General features: G+C 42.9%; 1 protein-coding gene across 3 annotated transcripts in view; it reads right to left on the bottom strand.

Annotated features, from left to right (window-relative positions):
- ANK3 (ankyrin 3) overlaps nt 1-25,880 on the bottom strand; it is a 347,827-nt gene that overhangs the window by 80,581 nt on the left and 241,366 nt on the right. For all 3 annotated transcript variants that reach the window (XM_051982618.1, XM_051982616.1, XM_051982617.1), the window contains exons 25-26: nt 14,114-14,237; nt 9,050-9,152 (exon numbers count right to left, since the gene is read on the bottom strand). In XM_051982618.1, the coding sequence (XP_051838578.1) occupies nt 9,050-9,152; nt 14,114-14,237 (227 nt within the window). The remainder of the gene's footprint in view (nt 1-9,049; nt 9,153-14,113; nt 14,238-25,880) is intronic.

Here is a 25,880-nt window from a genome sequence, read left to right as displayed (position 1 = left end):
GCCATTGGCAGCCCCTTCCAATTGGCTGGAAATCTTAGGTGGGTGAATTAAACCTTTAGAAATTCTGCCAGTTAGATCCACGGTTCGCCATGGACAGAATCCCCTGGTGACTCGACTCTGGGGAACAGGAACGCTTCCCGGCTGAGCGGTAATTGGAGGAAAGTACAAAATCCTTCCTTTGCTGGAGCCCTTGAAAGATGAAACCTCAAGGATAATGTCACCGTATGCTAGAAGGCTGACTGATGCCAGGGCAGAATTACTGACGGGCAGCAGCTGAGGATGGGGACGGACCTCCAATGAACGTTCTCAACATTTACAGTGGGCGGTATCACTCTTCTGCATGCATTCTTATTTTTTCTAGTTATTATCATATTTTTCCTAGCTATACATATATATTAACTTTTTAATAGATTTTTATTTTTCTAGTTTATATATTTTTATATTATATTTTTCTAGTTAAACATATATATTAACTTTTTAATACACATTTTAAATTTTTTAAAATTAATGTATTTTTCATATTATTTTTCTAGTTATGCATGTATATTAACTTTTTAATACACATTTTAAATTTTTTAAAATTAATGTATTTTTCATATTTTTTCTAGTTATGCATGTATATTAACTTTTTAATACACATTTAAATTTTTTAAAATTAATATATTTTTATATTTTTTTTTCTAGTTATGCATGTATATTAACTTTTTAATATGCATTTTTTAATGAATCAAGTCGGGACAGAAAAATCAGAACCAAAGGCAAAAAACATAAAAGGGAAAAAAAAAATAGAAAATAGAACTGAACCTAGCATGTGTGGATTTCCATTCAGTCTCCATAGATCTCTATGCAGAGTTTACTGGGATGGCCTTGGACATGCATTCTTTATGCTAAAACTGATTATTTTACTTGAGATTAGAGCAGCAACTTTCATAAACACTTCCAGCTTTACAATCACTTTTGGCTTTCCAAACTAAATTGGGAATAATAACTAAAGTGAGCGAGGGGCTGAGAAGGAGAGTGTAGGAAGCTGGGACTGGAATGATACAGAGGGTTCCAAGGATCTAGACAGAAACTATACATTTTTGGCCACATGGGAATTGGTTTTCTTTGATTATGCATGTTTGTTACAAGGCTTATTTGTTTTTTTTTTTTTTTTCTTTTTTTCATTTAGAAAGGGGGAGAAAATAAGATTTTTGTTCAAGGAAAAAAATTGCATTACATTCAAAACCAACAAATTTTTTGATCTTATATCTCTCCTTGGCTTTTGAAAACAAAACTGTGGCAGTTGTCCAACCTCAGAGAGATGCTGAATATGTCATCTGAACTGTGGCTGGCAAACCTTTCATCTCCAACCGGCCACTCGGTGCTGCCCCATCTGTGCTGAGCCCTCCTCCCTTCCCCCATCAATTGCCACCTTCCTGAAGGATGCGAAACCTTTACACATTCTTTAACAGATAGCCCGAGCCAAAGGTCACTCGGTGAGCCAATCTAAGGGAGATAAAGTGCCGGGTGACCCCCCGGTGGGATGTGGGACAACGCTCAGAGGAGGTCTCAGATCTGCTCTTGGAGAGTTGAGCAGAAGGGGCGGACCCCACTGAGATGCTCTTTTCATCTCTAAGCACTGGGATCCTATAGCAGGGCTGTCTTTAGAGCTGATGTTTTTACAGCACTTAAGTTTGCAGAGCCCTTTGTGGAGAGTATCTCAAAACCCTCACAACAACCCATGGAGGCCAGGGCTATCATTAAACTCATTTTACAGATGGGAAAACTGAGGCTGATAGAGAGAATAAATGATTTATCCAGGGTTAAATGGATAGTGTCACAGGCAGGATTCAGTTATGAAACCCAGATAATGCCCTCCGGAGAGAGAGATCTTCCTACAAACACTATGCCCTTAGAGAAAGAAGTCATTTCCCTTCCTGTTTTCATACTGTTATTATTATTATTATTATTTTTTACCAAGAGTGCCGCCATCTTTCCCAATACCAGGGTCAGGGCATCTGCATCTTTTCTCCCATATCCAACCAGCTGGCAGTGTTGCTATGACACCTCCACATGTCTTCCACCCATCACCTCGGCCTCTGCTCTCCCTAGTCCGGTCCTTCGCCAATCTTGTCTAAAATCACGGCTGAACAAAGACCCTGGACTCTATTCCTTAAAGCCCCGTTTCATCCTCCCTTGGCTTTGTCCGTATCACTGCTCTGCACTCGCCAGACGCTCTGAACTCGGGACTAGGACAGCAAAGAACCTTCTCCTTCAAAGCCCATGAACATTCTCCGTGGCCAATGGAAAATCGCAAAGAAGTGAGATAATGGAGCCCGAACACGGAAGGACCCCAAAGGGGAGGCCTCACATATATGAACTAATTTCTATTTTATTTGCAACTCAGTTCCCTCTTCTATGAAAATATTTTCTCTCTCAACTCTCAACAACCTATTCAACATCCGGACCCGTGACGTTCTTGTCGACGGTGAATGGCAGGTATGTTCCCACCCGCTGCTTGGTCTCCCGGTAGGGAGCATGGCACTGCAGAACACCGGCACTGGAGTAAGAACCGGGGTTTGGGGCTTGCTTCAAACTTGTCTGCTCTAGGCTAAGTCACGTTCCTTGTGCCTCAGTTTCTTCATCTGTAAAACGAGGGGCTGAATCACGATCGTTTCTGAGGGCTCTTGCAGCTAGTTTTGTGATTGTGGGACACTGGTATAGTGGAAGAGACACTGGACTCAGGTCTGAGCAACCATCCGGATTCTGGGTCTATATCATTCACCAAGAAGGCGATGTGGTCTTAGGGAAATGACTCCCTCCTCCCTGAGCCTTCTGGGGCTGCTGGGAGAATCAAAGAGGGAGAGACAAACCTTAAAGCACTTCATAAATGCCAACTGATGCTGCATTTTGCAATTCTTGCTAGCTGTGAGTCATTACTTTCATTTCCTATTTCATACACACAGAGGAAATCACACACCCATCAACATATTCAAGCAAAAACACAACTACTAGCAGGTAGGTGGTGCAGTGGTTAGAGCACCGGCCTTGAAGCCGGGGGACCTGAATTCAAATCTTGCCTCAGACACTTTACCCCAACTGCCTCAGCCAAAAAAACAAACCAAAACCACCACAAAAAGCCATAAAATTACAACTACTCAATGACGGGTCTCAGCAAGAGTGAACAGACACTCAGAAGCTGGTCCTGGGGCCCATGTGACGATCTATTGCCAACGTGAAGATTTTGATAATTCTATATAATTTGGTATTAATAGAAAGGCTGTACCCTGTCTACTGCACCCACCCACCACCATTAATTAAAGCCCCTCAGCTCTGCCCACTTGCTAAAGCTCTTCCACTCATCCTCCTTAGAGGAACTTTCTCAGCTAATTCAAGCTTTTCTTGTTCCCTAAATCTGGGGGCCAAGGGCATCCCTAGTTACAGGTGGGAGCGGATCGACTTTACCTTTAACCATGGGCAACGGCGCTTCATTCCACACGGGTACCCGTGGGCTTTGGGCCGGACTGCTGCCCTTTGCATCGGGCGGCCCGTGGCTGTACCCGAGCCAGCGACGCATCCCTTCCTTCCCGGACTTCCTTCGAAGCCCGACTCAGCCCTGCCTCTGACCTCACGCCTCCCGATTTCCTCAGCCACGAGGCAATGAGCCCATGTTTGTATGTCTATCCCCCATCAAGCTACCTGAGGAGGGCCTTCACATCCCCCAGCGCCCGCCCAGGGAAAGCCCACAGCTAGAGCCTGTGACTGCTTCCTACATTACACTCCAGTCCATCCTGGGCTGAGGAGCCCGGCTAGCCTCCATCTCATCCCTCCCCACAGTAGATCCTCAAGGGCAAATTATGTCTCTGTTTATTCCTTCTAGTAACTGGCACTGGAGGCTGAAGGCATCTAATAAATATCACCCCAGTTAGGTAATGGGAACGCGTTGAGCTAAGGCTGGTCCGCTAATTACATAAGCCACATCAGACCTGTTCTTTCAGCAGCTCCACCGCAAGAGACGGGAGAACAAGTCAGCCCCGGGAATGGCGGACGCTTTGTTTTGGCTTCCCACCTGCTCGCTCTGAAAGGGACGGTTCCGCCAGGAGAGTCCCTGGGTGAAAAAGATCTTCACTAGGGATGCTAATTATATGAGTCCCAATTTTTATAAATATTTATAGTTTTGGAACTCCTTTCAACTATGGTATCTTATTGGACTCCCGTAGCAACCCAATAAAGGGGATAGTTTAAAAGGATGAGTGGAGGAAATATATAAGAAATTATTAATTTATATAAATATTTATAGTTTTTAAACTATTTTTAACTATGGTATCTTATTGGACCCCCATAGTAACCCAATAAAGAGGATAGTTTAAAAGGATAAGTGGAGGTAATATATAGAAAATTGTTTTTACTATTTCCATAGTTGGAAATAGTATCTTATTGAATCTCCATAGCAACCCAATAAAAGGATAGTTTGAAAGAATAAGTGGAGTTTGAAAGAATAAGAATAATAAGAATAAGTGGATAGCTTACTGTGGAGGTAATATATAGAAAATTAATTTATATAAATATTTATAATTTTTAAACTATTTTCAACTATGGTATCTTATTGAGTCTCTATAGCAACCCAATAAAAGAATACTTTGAAAGAATAAGTGGAGGCAATATATAGAAAATTATTAATTTATATAAATATTTATAGTTTTAAAACTATTTTCAACTATGGTATCTTATTGAGTTCCCTGTAGTAACCCAATAAAAGGATAGTTTGAAAGTATGAGGAGAGGTAATATGTAGAACATTATATAATATACAATGATATAAATGACAATATATAACGATATCAACATAAGGTCCCCTTCCGAAGTCATGTCCTAGTGCAGATGTGACCCCACATTTCTGAGGGCTAGGCCAGCAGAATCCAAATCCTACTACTCTAGGAAGGGTCCTTGTCTCTGACCAGGGCCGTACTGTAGGAGTGATATCTAGGATGAGCCCACTGGTACCAGACTGGATACCGGGGGGTGGATTTCTTTGTTCCTCAGCTATTTACCATTTGCTTCTGAGCTCATCAAGGTCTCTTGTCTTTTCTTGTGTTCCAACACTTAGTAGAGTGCCTCAGCACATAGTAGGTGTTTCATAAACACTTATTGACCTACTACTTAGGTGGAAAGGGTTTGGGATTTCTGCTGATGGAACCAGAAATGAATGTCCTTGTAAAATTATTCCTATTACAAAGCCCTCTGGAAAGAGCTAAATTAGGAGGTCAGGGGTCATTTCCCAGCTAACTGGGGTAAATCACTTCAACCACAAAATGCGGAGTTCGAATTGGCTGAATTCTACGATCTCTTCATCTCTGACAGTCACTAATTCTACATGTTAGAATTAATATTGATACACAGATCTGGAAGCATTTGATGAACAATCCTCAGAGACAAAGTAAGAGCGGATTAATCTCTACTAAATTGAACAGAACTTTTATGACAAGAGAATGACCTGGACTCAGGGAGAATTAGAATACAATACACAAATGACTGACTATATAAAAACTGAAAAATCTTCTCGATCCCTGGATAACCTAGCCCATCTGGGAAAAGTCCTCAATACCAGTACGTATTCGTTTCAGAACTGATCATCTTCATCCTTTCTGTCTACCAACTAAAGAGCGGCTTTTCTTTCTCATTCTGTATTCTTTATAGAGTTCAGATGATTCACAGCTAGAAGGAATCTCAGAAAGATCGAGGGGCCCATTGGAAAAGGCAGATCAGTAGTTTAAATTTTACTTCTGCTTAACTTAACCTTTATGGGCCTTATTTCCTTACCTTGACAACTAGGTGACACAATAGATATAAATGAGATTTCAATTAAAAACCTGCCTTAGACACTTACTAATTATGTGACAGCCCCTGTCAAAGTTTCCCCATCTGCAAAATGGGATAATAATAGGATTATTGTGAGGATAGGATATTTGCAAAGTGCTTTGCAAACCTTAAGACTAGCATGGAAATGCTAGCTATTTATTATTGTTTGAATTTTCTATCAAGATAGCTCTTCCGTAGGGATCCCTTCATTTTATAGGAAAGGCAACAAGTGAGGAAGTCTAAAATGAAGGTGTCTGTCCAAAGTCAAAAACAGAGCATTCGAACTCGGGTCCTCTGCTTCAAAGACAGATACACGGGGAACGTAAGTGGGAGTGCAGAATTTTGAAATCCTCCAAAAGGGGAGAGAGGGGACAAATTAGAAAGAATATAGCATCTATCTGACCGTGATACTCATGGGATGTGAGTCAAGGACAGACGTTCTCCTCCAAAGCAGGGACCAGGTAGATGGTGGTTGAATGGGAAAATGAACAAATACCCTCCTACCAAGAAGCCCCCCGGTCCTCTATTTTCCCCTGAAACCTCAAACTGCCTAATTATTGCCCCTTATATCATCAGAGCAAGCCAGTTTGGGGAGGAGCTAACACAAGAGGGTATGAATAGAACTGACTAACTCTGGGATTCCTGTTTGTGTTACTGCTAAAATATTTATACACCACTAAATGATTCACATGCTGAAACCAGGCGAATGTTTGGGGCTCAGCCCTCCGTCTGCACGAACGAGCGTGATCGTTTATCTGACTCTGGTTTTCACCATCGCCTTAGAGAATCTGCTCAGTTCGCTCTGAGCGCTAAATCCGGGGTCTCGAGCTTTCATCAAGGACAAAAGCAAGTTCTTGTGAGAATCTTCACTAAGTCTCAGTGTCCTCGGAACCCTCTTACAGTTCTAACCTGACTAACAATAATAACTCCTATTGACTATACGCCAGGCTCGATATATAATTGATCCTCAAAACAACCCTGGAAGGTAGGTGAGATTATTCTCATTTTACATATGAGGAAATTGAGGCAATTAGAGGGTGAGTGACTTGCTTAGAGTCACACAGTTAATAAGTATCTGAGTCAAATTTACTCAGGTCTTCCTGACTCCAGGCCCGGTTTTCCTAACTAATATGATCTATAGGACCTGAACTTATTTCTGCAACTTATTATTCATGTGACCCAAGAAATAAGTTATTTCATCTCCGTTTGGCTCATTTGCCAAAAAGGGAGGGTGGACTATAATGGCTTCCGAAGTCCTTTTCAGCTCTAGATTTATGATTTTATTCTAAGTATTTCTCGATAGTTCAATTTTTCCCATTTTGAACATGGCGATCGTGGAATTTCCAGGTTCTGACAAGTGGCCACAGTTAAACAGGTAAGATGAAATTATAATGCAATGAAATGATAAATGCAGCCCTCATTTCTATCCTTCATCCAATTCCCTCCCCGATTAGGGTCAACAATTCTCAACCGATTTTCAGCCACAAGTATAATCCAATTATCAGGCCACTGCCTCGGCTTAAGCAAAAATAACATTGTCTGCACTTGGGCTAAACATCACCTCAAAGACTGCCTTGCCATGGGCCCGCTGGCGAACCCTCGCCACGCCCGCCATGATTTTACAATGGACTTTTGTCTGTCAGAATATTGAATAACCACAACATTCATCTCTGGGAGGCCGAGGGCTTGAGAACTTTCCAGCTGACATAAAATAATAGCATATTTATTGGATGTTATTTGTCTCCCGCAGCCCAGTCTACACCCTGATGCAGCTCTGTCTGGGAACCAACATTTCTAGACAGGAGGGAGCCTCAAATCCTGGTTGCTCAATGAATAACCTTTAACTTGGCTGGGACAGATGATCTCATACCTGTCTGTTCTAGCTGCTCAATGGACCAAAGTTTGCAGAGTACAGTGTCAATGTCCTGAAAAAGTAGCCTCACACCCCAAACAATTAGCTCTCAGATCACCAAACGGGCTGCCTGATTGAGCTCCGAGTCTCGATTTCCCTCCCCAACTGATTCTTGTTTTTCCTGTGGCTTCAATCAATCAACAAGCATTTATTTCCTATGTTATTGCACTGAGCTGGCATGCAAAACCCAGGGTTTTAAGGAAGTCATATAAACAGAAGAAGAATTTAATTGCCTGGAAGGCACAGTTCCAATGGGAAGCTTATCTTGAAGCTTACCCTTTTATCACAAGCAACATCAAAAGGCCTCAATACAAGGCCAGTGGAGTTATAATAGTTTTTCTTTCTTTTTCTTTTTTTTTTTTTCATAGCTCTTTTTTTCACCAAATACATACAAAGATAGTTTTCAATATTCATCTTTGAAAGAAAAACCTCGTGTTCCAAATTGTTCTCCCTGCCTCCCCTCTCACCCGTCCCATAAACAGCAAGTAATCTGATATAGATTAAACATGTGCAACTCTTCTAAATATATTTCCATATTCATCATGCTGTGCACGAAAAATCAGATCAAAATGGAAAAACAAACAAACAAACAATATCAACAAAAAAGCTATAATATTTTTTAACCAAGATCAATCTTCCAAGATGCCATCATGAAGACAACCGATATTCTGCTTAACAGGGAGCCTGTGAATAATGCTGGCTCAATATGTAACCTTACAGATTTGTAAGGTGAACCTGAGAGAACAGGGGGGGTCTATATTTTATTTCTAAAATTCATCCTGGGGTTGGAGTGAAAATGAGACAGTAGGATGGTCCCTTTAGGGATGTCTTGGGACTTTTCCTCTGGAAACGACCATTTTTAATCTCCATTTCTACCAGTATTTCCTTCCAAGAGACAACCACTAGAAAGCTGTCCTGAGAGTGAGGGAGACCCACGTTCAAACACTTCCTCTCAGGCTCATCCTGGGTGTGTGGCCTTGGCCAGATCATTTAAGTTCTCAGGGTCCTCGGGCAATTCTTAATGACTTCAAGTTACAGAAAAGTGTCAACCTGTCCTGGTACAGGGCATTTCCTCACTTGGGAGTTTCGTATCTCAATGAAATTATAAATCTAGCCCTTATTTCTACGCTTCAGGCAATTCCCTCCCTGATAAGGGTCAACTAATTTTCAACAACAAGTTAAACACTGATTATCAGGCCATTGCCTTGGCTTAACCAAAGTTAAAAGCAAAGAGAAAAAGGCAGCAATTACAGAAAGAGGAACCCAATAATTGAAGCTGATAAAAACGGTTGCCTACCTGATCCTTTGAAGGCACCAGCAATTCTTCGATCATCATGCTGTCCCGGGCGTAAGAGCTTCGGTTCAGTGTGTAAGACCTATCCGAACTGAAGGAGCGGAGGCTGTTGTATTTACAGTTAACCATTCAACAGAGCCAGATGATGGTGATGAGATGAATAAAAAATAAATTAATGCATGCAACTTCCAGGGAACAGCCAAAGATGAGACTCATTGAACGGACAGACTGGACACTGACAAAAAGGACTCATGAAGGGAGTATTTTATGTCCTGAGAAAAGGTTTTCTGGTTATCACTTTTCCTGTGACTAGCTCTGGTTTAAAATAAGGCCAGTTGCTTAAGAAAAACTGGCAAAAAGATGATTTCTTCAGATAGTTCACTGTGAAAATGGAACCAAGAGGGCAGTGATGAAGTCTGACCCCTGCACTGAAGGAAGGGAGCTGAAATCTGAAGCAGGGAGTCTGCTCATGTCAGGAATTTCCCTTTTTATGGTGCAATAGATGTCTTGATTTTGAGGGGGGATTCTGAACTAACTCCGGTCACAGCTCTGAGTTTCCATTTCTTTGTCTTTTTAGAGATCCACTTGGTGGACTCCATGGTCTTTCTTTGCTTAAGGGCATCTGTGAATCAACCTGGAGTTTGTTGACATTAAAAGCATGGGCTCGGGTTTGTTATTTGCCATTCACAGAGGGGAGGAATCAACTGACAATTATCAGGGATTATTGAGTCTGCCAGGACCTGGGCTAGATACAGAGAATCCAAAATCAAAGGAGGACAGTGGGCAGGTATCTGGTTCCCCTAAAGGGACTGGCTAGTTTTCAGGAGAACTGTCCTGAGGATGTCCTTGCTTATAACTGTTCCCCTTCTCTCTTTTGATGATTCACTGTCCAATCTCCATCCTAGCTTTTCACCATCTTCTCCTCAGCACCCTTTCTCCAGTCTCTATTTCCCATATTTTTCATGGTGCAGATGCCATGATTGTTTTCTCCTCACTGTGAATCAGGGCTGATCTTATCGGACCCTCATAATCTATGATATCAGGGAATGGTTTTTAAGGGCATACAGGGAAGCAGGAAGATAAAATAGAAAAAAGGATGGGGGGGGGGGAGAGAAAAAGTATTTATATGGCACTTACTATGTGCCAGCTAAGTATTTTTAAAATATTTGTTATAAATATTATCTCATGTGATCTTCATTATCTCCATTTTATAGTTGAGGCAACTATGCAAGTTGAAGTAAACAGAGGTGGGGTGACTTGTTCACAGCATCTCAAACTGCATTTGAACTCAGGTCTTCCCGTCTCCAAGCCAAGGCTCTATCCACTGTGCCATGGAGACATGTCCTTTTTGGCTCAGTAGGACCACCGAATTCTGGCAGAGGAACCAAGGCACCCAATCGTCCCAGCCCACATCCTGCCTCGCCGTCTCCTCCCCCAGCTCCAGGATAATGTGACTACTCTTGGTTCTTGGGGCACCCAGCTCATGACTCAAGTCAACCTCCGATTTATAACAGTAAAAACATCCAGACACTCCCACTTCCTATCCATAACGCAGTATAATTTACACCATGTCCTCCCTCTCCTCTGACACTGTAAACTTTCCAAGGACAGGGAGTTATTGAGTTTGTAACCACTACTTTCCCAGCACTGAGGCAGTGGGGATGGGTGGGGGAGGAAATAGCATGTTCCCTACCTACATGATGTGAATGAAAGGGGAAACGGGAAGATCCTTCCACTCCATTACAACTTTCTGCCTAATGTCTGAAGATCCTGATATAGATGATCATCTCTAAGCAACCCTTCTTGGGAATGTAAGTCCCTTGAGGGTAGAGGCTCGGTCACCCCAGAACCTAGAAGTCGCTTCAAAAATCCACATCGAACTGAATGATTGATCTTTCTGCAGAGACTCCTGGAGAACCAACAGAAGGTATAAGGGACTCAATCAATAAATGCATAAGGTCCTTTATTTTCTAAGTTAAAAGCAAGACAGACTCCTCAAAAGTCCACAAGAGCACTAAGGAAGAGGACTACGCCCTAACAAGAAAACCTAGAGCCCAGTCTTCTGTTCCTAGATGACACCCAGTTATATCCACGGATAAGAGATAAGGGCAAGAGTTGGCCAAGGGCTGGTCAGGTGTCCTCCCAACTTCTCGATAAGAGACAAAGGCCAAGCTGCCCTGTGCAAAGGGGTCCAGCTACTGCCTTCTCCACATCAGCTTTAAGGGATCGCTCTTCTCAGTTATTTGACTCCTTTCTTTTATTCATGAGATTAGAGGAGGTAGATTAGAATAGCCCAGTGGAAAGAATGGGTATTGGCTGGGGTCATCAGATCTGGGTTCAAATGCTGTTTGAGGGAGTTACATTACACAGTCTTTTTAGCTTGAGATCCATGATCATTTTGGGGAAAAGAATCTCTAATTTAAAAAAAAGGGGGCTAAATATTTCCTGAGACCTCCACCTTCTGCCCCATCTTACACAGGAGTGACAACTAGAAAATAGAGACATTTCATTGCCTGAAAAAATGCTTCCTTTCTGAGCAAGACAGATAGGAGAGGTTGATTTTTTTTCATATTGACAAATTTGAATTTGCCTATAACTCTCATTTGTTTTACTCTGAATTATCCAAATAGATAAGTGCAGATTTTCCCCTCTACAATCAGAGTTTTTGGCCTCACATTTGGGGTGGCGGGAAGCCTAACATATTAAACTGTGTGTGGCTGTCAGGATCCCCTGAAAGTTATTTGTGGGAAATATTAGAAAAACACATGCTTCACGTCTCAAAAAATGTGTTATGTGCCTAAAAGCTCAAATAAGATAGCGTCCAGCAAACAAACGGGCCTTTAGGAAAATTATTTGCTCAATTTAAAGACCTGCCATGATTTCATGCGCTTCATACAATTTGTTAATTGAATTATAGTCCTTATGCATTCGTTTTATTTCTTCCAATATTTTTGCCCCCAGTTCTGGTGATTTCTGATCAGGGACTCTAAAACCAATCAAGTCACTTGTTAATTTGCCAAAAAATCACGAAACTTGCTAAAGCGGAGCACAAAATAAAAATCACATCACGACACATCACAATGCTGAAAAATAAAAATAAAAAGAAGCAGAGGGGGAATGGGAAGAAATGCAATAAGGATGCCACAAATCTTCTTACCTGATCTTAGGACTATTTTAAAGAATTTATAGGGGAGAAGAAGTAGGAGAAATAGAAAGCAAAGAATCAGACAAGAAAAAGAAAAAAAAATGTATGGTTGAGTGACTTACACATTTTATGTTTTCATTTTTTAAATGTTACACTCAGAATAGTTTACTCGATAAACCCACGACACTGTTTTGTTTTGTTTTGAAACCATAAGCATCGGAGAGCTTGAGATGTATTTATTTATTTTATGTATGTCTGAGCATAACATATGCCGATGTAAAAATGAATTACGTACATGTAGCAACAAATAATAATGGTGCCGTTGAAATCGAAACGAGAAAGCCTTAGCACTCCCACAAAAAGCCAAAAACAAACTCAAAACCTCATGTCTTAGGGAAACCTCGGTCTCGGGTCTCCTTCGGGGATGTCAGCGCGACAGTCGCGTCTCCACATGGATACACCCACAGAAACGGGATGGGGAGACAGCTGAATATTGGACAGAGTGCACGCTCTCTAAACAGAGCTGTAACAATGAAGACCATGTTTCTTTGCTAACATTTATATAAGGTTTGCCAAGGGGGGTATGTGTAATCTCAATCTTTATGGAAGGCAATGACTGACAGGTAAACACTGGTCTACCCAAAAAACAACTAAAACAAACACAAAAAAATTTCCACCAATAACACTAAAAATCAAACCATTCTTGACTGTTGGGGTTATTAACATGGGTGTTCCCTGTGATAACTTTTACTGCCTATGGTTTTTATTAGTCACTCTGCGGACCCCATTAAGACTATTTTAGGATCTCTTAACAGAAGTATTTGTAAACTGGAAACTTTATCAGATGACAAGAATTTGGAAATACTGGAAGAGATACCATCCTACAGGGAGAGAGCCTGTTTTTTGGAAGAGATCTCCTCCCCACCTAAGGCCGCCCAGCCTAGGAGCGCAGAAGAGCGAGGACAAACACCCAAGCTTTACTTTGTGGGAAGTGCCATTCATTCACTGGGAGACAATGAAACTTTACAGCAGATCATTAAACTATAGGAAAATGTCTGGAGGGCTCTGGCTTGGGAGGTTTAATTATTAGCTTCAAAATAACTCGACTGTCAGCAAACACACTGTTAATCCACAACAGGGCAAGAGCAGTCTCCAAATAGAGTGTGGAGTCTTGCTTCTCTCAGGCCGGACAGAGCTAGCTTCTCAAAGAGCAGGCTTTCCCATCAGCCCAGACTTTTCATGAGGACACAGAGGCTGCGAGTCAGTGGCATTCCATTGTGTGAGAAGGCTGGGGACCCTCACATACCATCCCATCCTTTGTACAAAGGTCTATTTTAAACATCCTCTGTTCCCTTTCAAACAAAATAATTCAAGGGCTTTCAAGTGCATACCAAAAATGCTTAGAAAGAAGGAGTTTTTTGAATAAATGGCCCTGGGGATTTTTCTTCATTTTCCCCATCAAAAATTAAAAATTAAAAAAGGTCCATCCTTAAATGGAACTGCCAATTTACATTATTATTCAGATTTCAGAAAGAATGGGGTAGTGCTCTTTCCAATCAACAATGCCTTACAAACAGCAGACTTTTAATTCATGTTGTTGAATTGAATCTTTCTCATCCATAAATATAATTTTTTAAATGAAGATCAGGTTTACCCTGAAGTTCTCTCCGTTTGGCCAGTATGTCTGAAGTATGACTACAACAGAGGGGGAAGAACAGTCGGGATGCTCAGCCACACAAAATGGACCAGACTAAAAAATCATGACAGAAAGTAGCGAGGCATGTAGACCAAAAAGGTCACCACTGCATGGAAATGTACGGCCTTCTTTCCGAGAACATATATGGGAGAATGTGGCAAAGAAACTCAATTTATGGGTCAATCATGGTTGTCTGGGAGCTAAAAGGAATGTCAAAATACAATACCTGGCTGAGCGGGCCCCCATGCTGAAACCTATGTATCCTTCCGCAGGCAGAGAATCATCTCCCAGCTCTTTCAGATCTTGGGGCCCGAGATATTTGTCGGTATCTCCTGTCATTGCGTCTTCACCTGCCGGTAGAAAGTGAGCAAAAAATCAGAAGGCTCCGATTTCCCTCGTGGCCAAAGCACTCACTAAAAGCCTTGTTCCTCCGCTGGCTGCCAGCAGAGAAACAATCAGTTGGCATTCCTGCCCCTTCCCGAGCCTCGCCCCCATCCCCACCCCCAGGGCTTTTTGGAATTTCAACCAGAGGATGAAATTTGGCTAGCAAAAGTTCAAGAGAAAACGAAATCTAGAGAGGGGTTAGTATGTAATAAAAAAGGAAAAGAAAATTCCTAAGAGCTGCTCCTGTGGGCCAAGTGCCAATGAAAGACAGTGCCCCCGGAATCCCCACAAAGATAGATTTTGGTCCCCAAATCGGATGGAGGCAGCCAGAAGTTCTGGACTTTACACCCCAAAAGAGTGCTAATGATGAGAGCTACTTGTTTGAATGGACACAGTTTCCAGAACAAAGTTAGGAGACTATGACAGCTCTTCAATTTGAACAAGCTAAAAAGGCTTTCCCCCTCTCCAATTTTTCCTTGTTGGGTAAAACTTTAGTAAAAAAAAAAAAAAAAAAAAAACCAAAAACAATCTTTTATTATCCAGAGTCTTGATTATTGAATAATAATAATAATAAAAACTCAAGAGAAGTAGAGTCCAAAGCCTTGAATGCTCCAACTGACACTGGTCTGGGATTGCAAAAAAAAAATTAATATTCCTTTCAATTGGGAGAGGATTTTAAATCCACTGAGAAATGCAAACTTCAAGGGCTTTGAAACCACCTTTGAGCGAGGGGGATTCTCCTTGGGCAAATCCAAGCCCCCCACAACAAAGAGTTAACAGGACGATCTTTGCCTGGTTACCAAAGCATGTCATTACATCACGCAGGAGCCACATTCCCCAAGTGACAGGGCAAGTTTAAAATGGTCCTTTGCCCTTTGGGGAGCTTTCCTCGCCCTGATAAAAAAGCAGCACCGCGGCTACACTAGCGACTTTGCTTTGGAAATCCACCCCATCCCCCCAGCTCCTTTTCTCTGTTTTTAAAAGGATAAAAAAAGAAAAGGTCCCTGGCCGGGAGTTTGCAAGAGCTGGCTATTGTGTGGTCTCAAAGGTAAATGATTCATGGACTCGGTCTGTCCAATTTCTTCATTCAGAATTTCCATTTGCTCAACTGGGAAAGGTGGGGAGAGCGCAGAGATCTTTGCAAAAGTTCTCAAAATAAAACAAAGGGCACGAACAGCTCCTCCGGGCTCGTTCCCAGGGACCCGAGGCGCGCCTCTAAGTTAGACGGTCCGCACACGCGTGGTAACTGCCCCACAAACACCAGACACCAAAAAGAGAAACCTTACTCGGTTGCAAAGCCATAGTTTCCCCCGAGCCGGGCTGGGAAAACGAGAACCGGCACCAGCCCCCGCCAACGCGCTCTCCGGGCGTTTCCAGGGATTCCCACGAGTGTCTCCAGCCGAGATTTCGAACCGAGCTCCGAACCCCCGGCTCACTGTCCGCGCCGCCAGCGCCCGGCTCTCCCCGGCATCGCGGGCTGTTCGCGGGCGCGGGCGGGCTCACGCCACATCGTTTCCCAGCCGGCGGAGGGCGGCGGAGCGGCCGAGTCTCCAGCAGGGCGAAGTGAGGGAAAAGAGTAAAACGCCAAACATCCGGCAGTCCTTAATTGCGGCAAAGCTGCTCTCTCTTCACGCGGGAGACATCCTTTTAAAGCTCCTCCTGATTGGGTTAAAAACTTCGTGGGCCAAGCTCGGCGGCCCCCGACCCCGGCCCCGGGACGGGAGGCGTTATTTGTATGTAAATGTGCGGAGCGCGCAGCGCGGCTGGTGTACTTTTCCTGTAATTCGATCCGGGGCTACTGAGCTGGGCCTGGAATCGACCAGAGCCACCGGGCCGGGGGCTCGGAGCAGGCCGGGGGCGCCGCCGGCGGGCGCGGACGCCGAGCGAGGCGGGAGGGGGCGGCCGGGCGCCGGGCAGGGGCGTTGGGAGGCCGCCGTCCCTTTGAACGGTCTCCTCCGCCGGAGTCGCGGTTCTTTACGCCGTCAGGTGGGAAGGGAAAAAAAAAAGCGGCCCAGAGGACCTGCCCTGCGGTGGGGGGACGGCGAGGGAGCGCGGGGAAGCGCCCTGGGAGCGGCTGGGAAACAACAAAAGCCGGAGCTGCTTTTCCGAAGCCTGGAGAGATGGGCAGAGAGGTGGGCCGGGCTCACCGGCCGGAGGGAAAAAGGGAGCTGGCTTTGCACGGGCCCGCTCGTTGTGGACTCACTTGGAAGTCACTAACGTGTGTCACACACACACTCAGCAGGCACTAAAGGAGGGAGGAGGAGGGAGGGTGGGGAGGAAAGAATCGAGCTGAGTCCGCTGATTTTTTCTGCTCTCCACGGGCGCTGCGTCCCTAAGCCACTCCACCCTCCACACCGTTTGTTTCCCTGGGGAAAATGTTGGGGCTCGTGGGGAAAATCCTCCAGTTCTGAAGCTGTTAGAGTGTAACGGGGGACACAGAGAAGGGCTTTCCAGTTCTTTTAGGAGGAGGAGCTTGCAATGGCGACACTTGGAGGCAGCGTTACAGAAGACAGGGGGCCGGATTCAAATCCTGCTTCGGCCTCTCCCTTCCCCGTGACCTGTGTGGACAAGCTTTTTAACTTGCCTGGGATTACTGTTTACTCTTCAGTAAAATAAAGCGATTAGATCCGATCTCTTTGCCTTCCTCAGGTGCTCTAAAGTCTCAGAATCTCCAACCGAGTTCCTCAAACTAGTCAAATAATCCTTGGCCCTCTTAGTCTGGCTTACAGTGACTCTGAATTATTAATAAAGGAGCAAATTTGCTTCACAAACAACTTTAGGTATATTCAGGTGGAATCCCTCACTTCTCAGCTCCCTTCTTTTCCCGTGTTGTCCAACTCCCCATGACTCCACTTGGGTTTTTGGTTTGGTTTTGTTTTTGTGTGTTTATTTTTAGCAAAAGTATTGAAATGGGTTGCTTGTCCTCTCCCCAGTTCATTTTACAGATGGGGAAACTGAGGCAAAGAGAGTCCCTTGTCTAAGTTCACATAGCTAGGAAGTATCTGAGATTGGATTTGAACTCGGGGCTTCCTAATTCTAGAACCCCCATTTATCTGCCCTGGTATGTATTAATTCAGGAGGACAGTTGCCGTCTAGCTCTAATACGTTTCTTTGATGACAGGATTTCAAAGAGCCTTAGAGATGGGGAGGTAAAAATCCCCGAAATGAGAAAGACTAAGATTCCCTACGGATGGAACAGATTTTCAACTCTAGAAGAAACTGGAGAGATCAGCCTCAATTTGCTTATCTATAAAATAGGAATAAAAATACTACTTGATAGGCCTCATGGGTACACCATGGACTGTTAGGAAGGTCAGAGGAGATATTAATTTAGGCAAGAAAGAATCTTGGAGATGAATTAGTTCAACCTTTTTTTTTTTTTTTTTTTTTTTACAGAAAGGCAGATCTAAAAAGTGAGAGCCCTCAAGTAGAGAGTGGGCATGTGAACCTGGATTTTCTGACTTGAAATTCAGAACTGGTTTTGATACTGCCATAGTCTCCTCTGGCAGTGAGGTACCCATTCTAGCGAAAACCAGCTTTGAGCCCAAAACAAACAAAAAGAAGCCTTCTGGCCTTTTCCTTGGCGTTCTCCTTGCAGAGATTTCTTGTCTCCAAGGCCTGGCCAGGGGTTATTCCTGAACCTGCATTCCAGACTGACTTAGCTGCTTTCATAGCTCTCCAAGGCTGGGCTCAGGGTAACCGGCCACAGGCCACACCCCTCCAGTTGTCTGCTGGAGGCAGCGTGAGCCGCCGAAATTTGGAAAATGGGCACAATGGTCACTACCAGCCCGGGGCACCCTTCCGTTTGGGATGGTCAAACTTTTAAAAAGTTTTAAAAACTTAAATCATTTTAAAAAAGAAACAGTTAAGTTATTCTGGATGATGAAACAAAGTATGGTCAAAGCTTAAAAAAGGTAGAGAAATGGGGAAAGAGCATTTCAAAATCAATGAACAAATAGATAGTAAAAGCCTACTGGGTGTGACACGCTGTACTGTGTGCTGGGGATGCAGAGACAAAAATGAAACAGACCTTACCCTTGGGATGCTTACTTTCTATGAGGGGAGACAGCATGATTCCCCTGGCTGAAATCCCACCCTTTAACCCCTTCTAATTCCAATTTTTTTCCTTTTAAAATGATTTCTTAATTATTGGGACCCCTTCACACTATCCTGAACATAGCTTGAGATAAATATAATACACACATATGTGTATATTTATATGTATATAATTATACATATTACATATACACATATGCATATATATGGATATATATATATATAAAATACACACACACACACACACACACACACACATATATATTTAAACCTGCACCTAGATGGCACAGTGTATACAGCTGTGGCCCTGGAGCCAGAAAGATGAGTTCAAATGCTGCCTCTACTAGCTGTGTGACTCTGGGCAAACACTTAACATTGTTTGCCTCAGTTTACGCATCAGGAAAATGAGCTGGAGAAAGAAATCACAAACTATTCCATTAGCTCTGCCAAGAAAGTCAAACATGACCAAGGCTCAAAGGCTCCAACAATAACACAGCCGTTTGTACGTTGCTTGCTCCTACTATGGGAAAGCACCCCAAAATGTGGGTTGCTCTGGTTATTGAAATGTAGTCCTTAGTTGAGACTAAGCACTTAGGAGTAGGTCAGTCCCCTCCTTTAGGTCATTAGCAAAACCTCATTTACTGCACACAGTGTGACCGTCCACCTGTGGCCTTGGTTCTGAAGCACTGAGTAGGTTCTCACAATGACAGATTCTTGGGGGAGGAGAAGGGCCTTCCGAGGACCGTGGTTCTGAAGGGCAGCATTTACAAGAATGGGCTAAGCGTGGATGGACACATCCAAAAGGAATTCTGAAAGCTGGATGGAGATTAGGAGTGGAGAGATGGAGATTAAGGTTGACCAGAGTGTTCTAGAGAGGACTGCCTTGTGCCATTTATGGGCAGCTGCACATGTGGTCTGACCTCAAAGGGTGATCTCTAATCTGGAGAATTGAATAGACTCCCTTCTCCTCTCCTTGACCTTCAAGGTCCAGCTCGGATGCCACCTCCTCTTTGTAGTCTTCCCTGATTCCCTTAGCAGAAAGCCTCCTCTGCCTCTTCTCAGGGTCCAGTATGGCCCCTGGCTTTCTTTTTAGCCCTCATCACACCCAACATCTCATCTCTATGTCATGTGATCTCTAGCTCTTTTCAGGGCTTAATTCAAGTTTTGAATCCTTTCCCAGTTCCCCTGATTATTAGCTATCCCCTGTCCCTGTCATTTGAATTTATTATACATAAAATATATTTTTACCTATCTGCCCAATCACTTTGGCCTTACTTTGTATATATGTATATATTCATATTGTATATATGAACCTGTGAGCCACTCCCTCCCCGTCACTTTGGAATAATTGCATCTGTTCTATTTATTGAGGTCTGGGAAGCTGTTGTGGCCCCCCAAGGCAAGGGACTGTCTTCCCTCTGTCTGTGTAGTCCCAGTGCTGGCACCTGACACCTGCCTGCTGACTGACCACAGCTCCTCTGGGTCGGCTGTTTCCCTGCCTCATTGCCTGTGAGCAACTCAAGGTCCAAGGTTGTGTTCTTTCTCATTTTTCTCATCCTGTCCTCATGGTGACCAATACCATTAGGTAATCCTAAGATCTTCTGGGCAGCTGATCAGTGGATAGAGTATTGGGCATGGAGAGGACATGAGTTCAAATCTGCCCTGAGATACTTATTAGCTTGACCACGTTGGGCCCGGTTTCCTCACGGAGAAGGAAATGGCAAAGAACTCCAGTATCTTTACCAAGAAAACCCCAGTGGGGTCGCGAGGAGTCGGACACAAATACCACCAGCTCTATCAGCAGCCCCGCCTGCTCTAGTCCATCACCACTAGTTTGGCTTCTCCCTCTCAATCCTGGCCCTCTAAGTAGCCAGTTTAACTATGACCCGTTGGGTTACGTTGCTCACGAATGCCTTGCCAAGATCTAGGCCTGGGTTCACCCCGCCATCCACCCTTCCCTCCTCCTCTTGCACTGCTGAACTTTGCTGAAGGAAGTCACCCAACTATACTAACTGGTTCCACTACAAATTTGTTATCTTAATTTCACTAGCTCCTCACAAGCCCTTTTATTCATCCCTGCTTGACTCTGGGGTTCTTGGGCAGGAACTGTCTCACCTTTTCTTCTCAATCCTCCCCCTGTGGCCCCGTCCTAGCTCCTTTTCACCAGAGGACCTCCTACTTCCATGGGAAAATAGAGGCCATTAGGACTGAGCAACCTCTCTCCCAATTATACACTTCATAACGCCTCTACCTAATCCCAGATTTTTCTGCTCTCTCCTAGATAAAATACTCGATCCCATCCTCTCCCATCTCCTTGGGAAATGCTTGTCTTAGTCCCTTTCCCTCTTCTCCTTTGCAACCCCCCTGGAGTGGCTGGAATCTTCCCTGCAGGCAGTAAATATACTAGGGTTTCTTTCCTTCTTAAAGGACCTCCACTGGACCCTACTCTTCCTTTAAGTAAATACTACCCGACATCTCCATTTCAATGTCAAATTCTTCTAAAGGGCACCCATTCGCCATTTTGCCTTCTCTACCTCCCCAGTCTTTATTTACTTCTGGGTGGATTCCCTCCCAGAACCCATCACTCAGCTCAAATGGCTTTCTTGATGCTTCTGAAGGCACTTCTTTCTTGGTTTATATAACGCTTCCTTCCCCTGGGTCTCAGTTCCTTTCCCCAATGCTTGACCTCTTCTTGGGTTAGTTTTAGATTAAATAGAATTATGGTGATCACTTGTGTTCAAATTCAAATACAGACTATGTCACATGTCAATATGTCTGAAATAGGACTTACACTCTCTTTGTACCTCTCCCTCCTCTAAATATTTCCATTTTTTCTGACTGTTCTTTTGAGATTCAAAACCAAACCATCCTTGACTCTTTCCTCTTGCTCCATATCCAATCAAATGCCAAATTTTGTAAATACTCTCTACCCAGCATCTCATATATATTCCCTTCTCTCTTTTTCAAATAGCCATTCCCTAATCTAGGGCTGGCTTCTCACCCAGGGCATCGCTATAGCCTTCTAATTGGCCTCCCTGCTTCCAGTTCTTCCCCACTCCAATATTTTTTCTCACACACTTTCCAACATCTTCTTCCTCCAGTAGAGATGTGCCCATATCACTCTCCTGCCAAAGAATCTTCAATGGATACTTATTACTTCTAGGATAAATAGAGGTTTCTCAATGGCCTTCGTGGTCTGGCTTCTACTTCCCTTTCCCTAACTTTTTCATGTTACTCACTTTCAGGCATTTTATGTCTGGGCCAAACTGGCCTAGTTGCAGACTCTTTGCCCTAGTCAGGAATTCATTCAACTCCTCTTAGAACCCTTAGCTTCCTCCAAGACTCCTGAAGCTTGCAAATCATTGCGTTGCTCCAACCTCAGTTTCTTCAGTTGCAAAATGAAATGATTGACGAGATGACATCCCGTGTCCCTTCCAGTTCTCGGCCCATAACTCTGTAACCCTCCCTGTGTTACCGTATTCTTTCCTCCTCAAATTTTCTTGTATTCACTTTTCTGCTTCTAGGGTCTGACTCCTAATTGAAAGTTGCCTCTTTGAAAATTGTCTATTTTACCTTTATGTCCTTTGTATCCTCAGGACCAATTCCAATGCCTTGTACATGGTAGGCATTTAATTTATTTCTTGAGTTGAATTGAATTAGAAAGAAATAGATTTTTGGTAAGTAAATAAAGGGAGTTGGCCCATATTATTTGCTAAGGTCCCGTCTAATTTGGAAATGCTAGGATTCTATGAAATAGTTTTTCAGAATCTTGAAGTTCACTAAGACGTCATTGGCTCCACAAAATTTGCGATGATTATGTCTATTCCTTAACAAACTTTTCTCATTCTTTTTAGTCATTCCTGCCTTCTTATGTTAACAACAGGACTAGAAGAAAACAAATAGACAGATACACAGACACTTCCACAGCCAAGCTCTCACAAGAGCCAAGTCTCATGCTACCAAAAAAACAAAACAAAACAAAACAAAAAAAAAACTCATTAAAATAAAAGCAAATGAACAGAGCATCTTTACTTAGTTCCAGTTCTATGGTTCCATACTTCTCAGACCCACCTTGATTTCTTTAAGGGGTGTTATAGGCTAAGATTAATTGCCTTTGTTGTTGTTCTGTCATTTCAGTCACATTCACCACTTTGAGAACCCATTTGGGGTTTTCTTGGCAAAGACACTGCAGTGCTTTGCCATTTCCCACTCTAGTTCATTTTACAGATGAGGAAACTGAGATAAATAGGGTTAAATGACCAGCCCATAATCACACAGCTGGTGTGTAAGGTTAGATTTGAAATCAGGGTCTTCCTGACTCCAAGCCTGGCACTTTATCTAGTGTCCCCATCTAACTGCCCCTAATTTTATTCAATCTAAATTGAAATACTGTTTGGTTGATTATGATATCCATACCCATTCAACATATACCAGTCTAGTAACCCAAATGGGAAAAACAAAGCGGATGAAGAACATATAAATTGTTCAGATTTAGGATATATGGTTCATCGAGTTAAATCAGAATATATGTATCATATATTTGTATATAATATAAAATTCTAAAATATGCATACATATAAATATATAGTATATTTAATTTTGGACTGGCATTTTAGTTAGCAAAGTACCGGTCCAAAGTTTAACAGGCGATTGTATCTGGGAAACTATGTCACTCTTTTAACAATCCCAAATTAGTCTCTAAACAAAAACAACAAAAAAAATCAAAACAAAGCAAAAGTAATTTTTTTAATCCACTGCCCTCATGATGTAGTATGTTTGGCTGTCAATCACAAGACATTATGATCAAAAGTACAGGTAGCCTCAGGGCAGCTAGGTGGTGCTGTGGAGAGAGTACCAGCCCTGAAATCAGGAGGACCTGAGTTCAAATCTGTCCTCAGACACTTAACACTTCCTGGCTATGTGACTCTGGGCAAGTCACTTGACCCCAACTGCCTCAGCAAAAGAAATAAATAAAAAGCTATTTTAAAAAGTACAGGCAGCCTCAAAGGTTATAGGGAGAGGAATGGTTGGTGGCTTTACAGAGTAATACCAATCAAACTGGCACAGAGATGATTTAAAAGGTTAACCATTAAAGAAATGTGTTCCTGGCAAGTCTATGGGTTAGCCATGTAAATGAAAAAAGGCTTGATACTAGATGGGCAATCTTAAGTATTTTACTAGGGGCCTCCAACAGTGGAAAGTCTAATAAAGAGCCTCCAGTGTCTTGGGCAGATCTTCTATGGAGAAATTATGGAAAGATGGCTAAAAATCCTATAGGGGGAGAAGACAAGAGATCAACTGATATTTGTATGAGCGAAGAAGTCAGTGCACCTTGAGGTTCATTGGAAGGAATCTGAGAGGACATCGAATTCAGTATCCCCTTTTTACAAATGAGACAATCCAGTCCCAGAAAGGTCTAATCATTCCCATTTACAAAGGGAAGTAAACAACAGATCTAAAATGAAAACCCTGGTTCTCTGCCTCCAAATTCTACGTTGTTTGTCTAGATATTGCCTGAGAACATTTCTCCTGGATGGAAGAAATTACCAAATTGTACTTGTCTATTTCTTAAGGCTGACCATAATGTGAACAAATGAATGAAATGGTTTGTTTTATTTAAAAGTATATTTCACACTCTAGTTTCTCTTTTCTTTTTTTTCTTTTTTTAATTTGGAAGGGACTTGTGATGGGCACTGGGCAATAATCTAAGGATCTTAAAGATCTTGTTTCTTTCTTGCTAAATCCCATGACATCAGAGCATCCTAAGATTTTTAAGGCGGGACAGAAATCCATGTGTGTGAACTGAATGACTCAATGATTTTTTAATCACATTTATTTACAATCACTAATAGGTCAAGTGTCCAAGCATGATGTTTGGGGGTAGTCTGAGATATACCACGGGTGTGGACAGAACCAGGTAGAGAGCTGAGTTTGAAAGTAGAGAATTTGCTTTCCAGTCCTGGTTCTGTGGTGAGCACTCGTGTGACCAATCTTGGCAAAGTTATTCACTTTCTATTCCTTTATATAATGGAATTGAGGGGGAAATGACCTCTAAAAATGACCTTTCTAGCTCCAAATCTATGAAACTGTCATAGATTAGACAGGAAAAACAGAATTATTCTCTCTCTACTCAAGTGACTTGGGGACAATCTTCATCCGGTTACAATCTACAGGAACACAGTTTTTGACCTGGATGTAAAGAATTCTAAAGATCCATCTAGGGCCACAGCTCCCCTCCCCTCTCCAGTCTCCTCAGTTTTACTGCTAAAACCAGTGTCAAGAGAGTGAATTGCTCAGATCATGGCCCAGATCAGTCATGGAGTGAGTTGCCCAGATTTGGGCCCCTGGTAGATGGCAAGAGACCAGAGGTAGATTCTGAAGTCAGGTCCTTCGATGCCAAATTCAAGGTGATCTTTTCTCTGAACCATGTTGCTAACTAAGCAGAAAAAAAACAAACATCAACGACTGTCTTGAGCTTCAATTGTCAAATGCCTTCTCCATGGGGCAACAAGATACAAAGACAAGGACTTTTTGTTCCAGCCGTGGGTTACACTATGTATCTGCGTGAGTAAACACAGCATATACAAAGTATTAACTTTTGCCCAAGAGGAAGAGATCTGGAAAGACCTGTGTGGGAGGTAGCGGGAAGAAAACAAGGGACTAACCAAGGGGAACTGAGGAGAGAAGGGATTCCAGATACGGGGGATCGCTGGGACGATGCCCCCGGGAGATCACTTCTGGAGAAAAGCTAGCAGGCCGAAGGGCAGTAATTTCAAATAAGACTCTTAGGGTAGAAGGAGTCATCTTGTGGAGGGCTTGAAATCTTTTGTCTCCTAACTCAAGGCAAAAAGGACCAAGAACGGAAAGTCAAAAAATCCCTGCGCTTTGAACTCAATGGTTCCCGATCATTTCCTTTGAGGACTTAATATTCAATTGAGAAAATCTATGATGAAAAAAAAAGTTACCATGGATTCAGCAATGCTTTTAAATGAATATGCATTTTATTAATCACAACAGCATCTACATACATTTGAAAAATCGTCATACATAGATGTGCGAGACACAAGTTATTCTTGCTTATTGATTATACTGAGTCATAGAATATATTTTGTTGGAGCAAAAGAAGGATCCAAATGACAATTCTCGGTGGGCACGTGGCTTTCCAGAGGATATACAATCATTTCCTGACCCACCCCTGCCCCTTCTGACCACTGATTGTGAGTCACCGTTTATAGCCTACACTTTGGAATGGTAGATTGAAGAGAAGATACAAAGCAAAGGCAACGCATGTATAATTCAGGCAGTAGATTTCTGAGGCAATAATATGCTACAAAAACAATCAAGGCTTAGGGCTATCTCGTGGGAAAGTTAAGTGGCTACTTGGAAAATTCTGTTTCCAAGTAGCTTTAGGAATGGTGGATTATCATGCTCATAGGATAGTTGGACTTAGGGCTGGAAGGGATCTTAATGATCTAAATCCTTTATTTTCCAGATAGGGAAACTGAGGCAGAGAGCGATTAAGTGACTTGCCCAGAGTCAGTGGGTAAGCCAGA

This window comes from Antechinus flavipes, chromosome 2, assembly GCF_016432865.1.
Source record: "Antechinus flavipes isolate AdamAnt ecotype Samford, QLD, Australia chromosome 2, AdamAnt_v2, whole genome shotgun sequence".
Classification (NCBI taxonomy): domain Eukaryota; kingdom Metazoa; phylum Chordata; class Mammalia; order Dasyuromorphia; family Dasyuridae; genus Antechinus; species Antechinus flavipes.
This window is presented reverse-complemented; position numbering and strand designations above follow the sequence as displayed.